This window comes from Anarrhichthys ocellatus, unplaced genomic scaffold (assembly GCF_004355925.1).
Source record: "Anarrhichthys ocellatus isolate YVR2014 unplaced genomic scaffold, GSC_Weel_1.0 scaffold4004, whole genome shotgun sequence".
Taxonomy (NCBI): domain Eukaryota; kingdom Metazoa; phylum Chordata; class Actinopteri; order Perciformes; family Anarhichadidae; genus Anarrhichthys; species Anarrhichthys ocellatus.
In genome coordinates, this window is record NW_022283978.1 from 1 (window position 1) to 4,505 (window position 4,505).

At 45.4% G+C, this 4,505-nt stretch overlaps 1 protein-coding gene across 2 annotated transcripts in view; it reads right to left on the bottom strand.

Moving 5' to 3' along the window:
- Positions 1–6: 6 nt before the first annotated feature.
- LOC116379263 (nebulette-like) overlaps positions 7–4,505 on the bottom strand; it is a 4,761-nt gene continuing 262 nt past the window's right edge. The window contains exons 2-12 of one of the 2 annotated variants that reach the window (XM_031841203.1): positions 4,340–4,447; positions 3,776–3,886; positions 3,041–3,151; positions 2,733–2,843; positions 2,525–2,635; positions 2,122–2,232; positions 1,929–2,039; positions 1,615–1,722; positions 1,112–1,222; positions 544–654; positions 7–454 (exon numbers count right to left, since the gene is read on the bottom strand). In XM_031841203.1, coding sequence (XP_031697063.1) covers positions 308–454; positions 544–654; positions 1,112–1,222; positions 1,615–1,722; positions 1,929–2,039; positions 2,122–2,232; positions 2,525–2,635; positions 2,733–2,843; positions 3,041–3,151; positions 3,776–3,886; positions 4,340–4,447 — 1,251 coding nt within the window. In that variant the 3' untranslated portion in view covers positions 7–307. The remainder of the gene's footprint in view (positions 455–543; positions 655–1,111; positions 1,223–1,614; positions 1,723–1,928; positions 2,040–2,121; positions 2,233–2,524; positions 2,636–2,732; positions 2,844–3,040; positions 3,152–3,775; positions 3,887–4,339; positions 4,448–4,505) is intronic. The other variant, XM_031841204.1, reaches the window with a different exon arrangement.

The window sequence follows — 4,505 nt, forward strand, 5'->3', positions numbered from 1 at the left end:
AGAGAGAATGCAGCTTTAACACATGAAGCTTTGGCTTCACTTTACAGAACTGGAGGTTGCCATCGTTATCTCTACCGCACTGCATCCTGGGATAATATTAGTGTTGTGTGCTCTAATATTTCATCTGAAATATTGTGTATTTGCGTAGACTGTTAGTGTGGAATTTAAGACAAAACATAAAAGTAGATTTTCTTCTACACAACAACCGCCCTGGAGAGAAAGATGTGGATCACACTCATGTATAATGGGAAGGTCAGAGTATTAGTTAGTATTTGTGGTAAACGTGGTATTAGGAGAATGTAAAGCTTCATGATTTATGAAATGAAACCAGAGTCTCGCTCACCTCACTCTGCAGCTCAGAGACGCTTTTAGCAAACTGAGTTTCAGCCGTTTGTGGAAGCTGAGAGTAGAAGCTGTGAGAGAGGTTCCTCATCCCGTCCTCCTTGTATTTACTCTGAACAGAGGGACATGAAGCTCATTCAGGAACAAGGAACACACCCTCATGTGTACCCGGTGTGTGTAAACACTCGTGTGGATTATAACCTCGCTCTGCAGGTCGGACATCTTGGCGGCAAGCTGCGTCTCGGCCGTCTGCGGCAGCTGAGCGTAGAGACTGGACGACATGGACGTCTTCCCGCTCTGCTTGTACTTGTTCTGAAGGAAACAAGGATCTCAGCTTACTTTACTGTGGGTTTAGTTCAGCTCCATCTAAACCAGCCCCAGCTCCTGGAACAGACTAAATATGTTGATTAAGAGTCTACAATGAGCCAGTGAAGAAGTGAATGAGTGAGTGAGTAGTGAACATTCATGAACCGTTAGAGGAGAGACTGACCCATGTTCCCATGATTACAGACTCTCAGTGCTCAGCCTCCAGCTCGCTGTTTGTCTGAGTTACATAACGCTCTCTTCTACGAGAGCTACAAACAGCATCACAAACACGCTCGGCCTTCAGCCAAGTGTCTCAGAGTGAAGCGTATTATTCTTTCATTAGCTCGTTTGAAGAGCGACGTTCCCTCCGGAGAAATGCAGCGGGTTTGTGGACGACGCGTCAGGCCGTCGATCGCACTGAGCATGTGCAGGAGGGCGTGTGAATGATGGATTCTGTGCGTACCTCGCTCTGCAGCTCGGTAGCCTCTTTAGCATGCTGCGTCTCCAGCGTCTCGGGCAGCTGCTGGTACAGAGAGCTGCTGGCTTCCTTCTTTCCTGCCTCCTTGTACTTGACCTGCAGAGAGAAACGGGGTCAAAGAAACACGACATCACGAGAGACAGAACACGTAAATGCATGCATACGACCACTTTTGTACTCTGTAAAGCTTTCATAAGCCTTGAGAAGAACGTTAATATTGTGTGATATTAAAAGCTGAGTTGATGCAGAGAGAAGAAAGGCTCTGAGTGTGTGGAGATGAAGAGTAACAGGTATCCAGCAGCCATGAATGTGCTTCTGATAACACGACCAGAATAGACAGCGGTGGTCAGTTTATCTGCAGCGCGTTAACACGGTGGAGTGTCTGAGACGGAGCTCACACACGTAGGTCAGTCTCTGAGGACGTTGAACTGACGCACACATTCTCTGAAGACTAGTCAACAACAACAAAGAATAGAAGTGTTTCCCACCTCGCTGTGAGTCTCATTCATCTCTTTCACAAACTGAGTGTGCAGAGTTTCAGGCAGCAGAGAGAACAACGTGTTGGACAGATCCTCTTTGTCCTTCTTGTACTTAGTCTGCAGACAAAAGAAAAGAAAAGAAAGACAAAAGAAAAGGTGGATTAACATCATTAAATGCTCCAGTTCTTCCTTTGTTTCCTCTGTGTTCTTATGGTGCTTTGTCTAAGAGAACAATATGAAACAATATACTTCTTATTGTCTGAAGATACTGTATATTCAGGATAAAATGCAGAGCATCTGTACGAGGCGTTCAGGGTCCTCACCTCGCTCTGTATCTCTGACATCTGCTTGGCAAACTGTGTCTCTGCGGTCTCGGGAAGGAGCGAGTACAGGCTCTTACCGACCTCCTTCTTCCCTTCTTCTTTGTACTTCACCTGAGAACGAAGCACACGGAGCTCAGCCTCCCGGCAGAGACGCTTTTTAAAACTTGTGTCGGTCTCTCGGGGGGCTCCTCACCTCGCTGTACATGTCTCTCTGCTCTTTGGCCAGCTGTGTCTCTGTGGTTTCAGGGAGCTGGTGATACAGAGAGCCGCTCGCCTCCTTCCTACCGTCCTGCTTATACTTCACCTGCACGGAGACGGAAGGAAACCGAGAGAAGTAAAGGGAGAGTTTGGAGTTGTACGAGGTACTTATCTTCATCAGCCGTAGGAGATGGAGCACCAGCTCTGCCATCAAACATCCCTTTTCTGTCAGCTATGCTCTCTACAAAGACACCAGACTCCTTTGACCAGGAGCTGCTGGTTCTACTGCTGCCTCAGTCGGTTAGTACTTTGTTTTTGTCAACGGAGTCTGGTGGTAGATAACAGCTTCAGCGTTTTATGTCTGTTCCCCCAGTGAGACCCGGATCATCTGTTCACACCTGACTCTGCAGCTGAGAAGCTTCTTTAGCGTGCAGAGTGTCCAGAGTCTCAGGCAGCATGGAGTACAGCGAGCCGGACGCGTCTCTCCTCCCGGCTTCTTTATACCTGCTCTAGAGGACAAGAGAAGAACAGCAGTCTGTGACCTGTTTCCATGTCGTCTGAGGTCAGTATCGTGATGTTATTAGAGGAAGTAATATCTCTCCGTACCTCACTCTGTATCTCACAAACAGATTTGGCAAACTGGATGTCGTTGGTCTCTGGGAGCTGAGAGTAAACGCTGGAGCTCTGGCTCTTCTTCCCGCTCTGCTTATATTTGTTCTAGAGACGACAAGTTCAGGAGGACGTTCATCAAACAACACAACGGCTTCTACTGGTGAGGTCAGTGTGTGTGTGTGTGTGTGTGTGTGTGCGTGTGTGACAGAGTCTGTGTGTGTGTGTGTGTGTGTGACAGAGTCTGTGTGTGTGTGTGTGTGAGTGCGTGCGTGCGTGCGTGCGTGTGTGTGTGTGTGCTGTACCTCGCTCTGTATCTCAGTCATCTCTCGGGCGAACAGAGTCTCTGAGGTTTCAGGAAGCTGAGAGTACAGAGACGACGTCATCTCCTTCCTCCCCTCGTCTTTGTACTTTTTCTGTCGGAAAAACAACAAAGAATCAAAAACAACAACAACACTGAATGAGATCCAGCTCCAGTGAAACCAGTCTTAGTTTGTAACCCAACCAGGTCATGATTTAAAGGGCCGGTTCACACAAATGCTGTGGCACACGTACGCCTGTTGTGTCTCATGCGTTTCATATTTAATATTTTGTGATTTGTGAGTAACAGCTATGATTAACTTCACAAAAACTAAAACAAATAAAATGAAGAGAAAACAATGATTTGACTTCAATATACCGAGCAAGATAAAATACATGCACGCAGTTCTCAGGGTTCCTGCTCTTCTTATTAAATCTTAACCTTTCCAACAACACATTCATCTCTCATCCAACTCTCTTATCCAGATGTCAAATCAGTAGAACACGGTTTCCTGCTGAAGAATGAGCTTTTAATAGAAAAACTAAACATTACAGTCTCCTGATTGGGATCACAGCTAAACTGTAAAGATAAATATTTAATGTGAGACGAAGGTAAAGACGCCTCTGTGTTATTAATTCATTCATTAAACTCACTCTTTATCTTTATCTATAGCTGTCCTGTTGCGTATTGATCTGATGCAGTAAACATAGAGTTCAGATGAAGGAGGAGAGACACTCACTGCGCTCTGTAGTTCACTCGCTTCTCTGGCGTGTTTGGTCTCCAGAGTTTCGGGCAGTTTGGAGTAAAGAGAAGACGCCGTCTGCTGCTTCCCAGCCTGCTTGTACTTCACCTGACGCACACACACACACACACACACACACACACACACACACACACACACACACACAGTATTAAACCAACCACGCAGTCGTCCTTCAATCCGTTCTTGTACCACCAACATCTAAAAATGTACAATCTCCTTCAGACCAACTCTTATCAGACGTGCATCCTGATTGGTCGCTCATTGGCCAACATTCTGTGACATCATCAGCTGTCCACCAATAGGACTTCAGCTTGCCGCCCCTGTTTGACCCGAAACTTTAACAGCTTAAGACACAATAAGTGCAAGATGTTCATATTGAAACTATTATTTCATCCTTGTTTGAATATGAACATCTCGCATATATTGTGTCTTAAACTGTTAAAGTTTAGGGTCAAACAGTTATATGTATATTTTATATTTATATGTTATATTTGAGGATGAATGCAGATTCAGAATCAAGAAGAATGATCAGGTTCCCACCTCGCTGTGAGTCTCATTCATCTCCTTCACAAACTGAGTGTGCAGAGTTTCAGGCAGCAGAGAGAACAACGTGTTGGACAGATCCTCTTTGTCCTTCTTGTACTTAGTCTGCAGACATAAAAGATGTATAAAAACACAGATATACACATCAAAGATGTATAAAAAC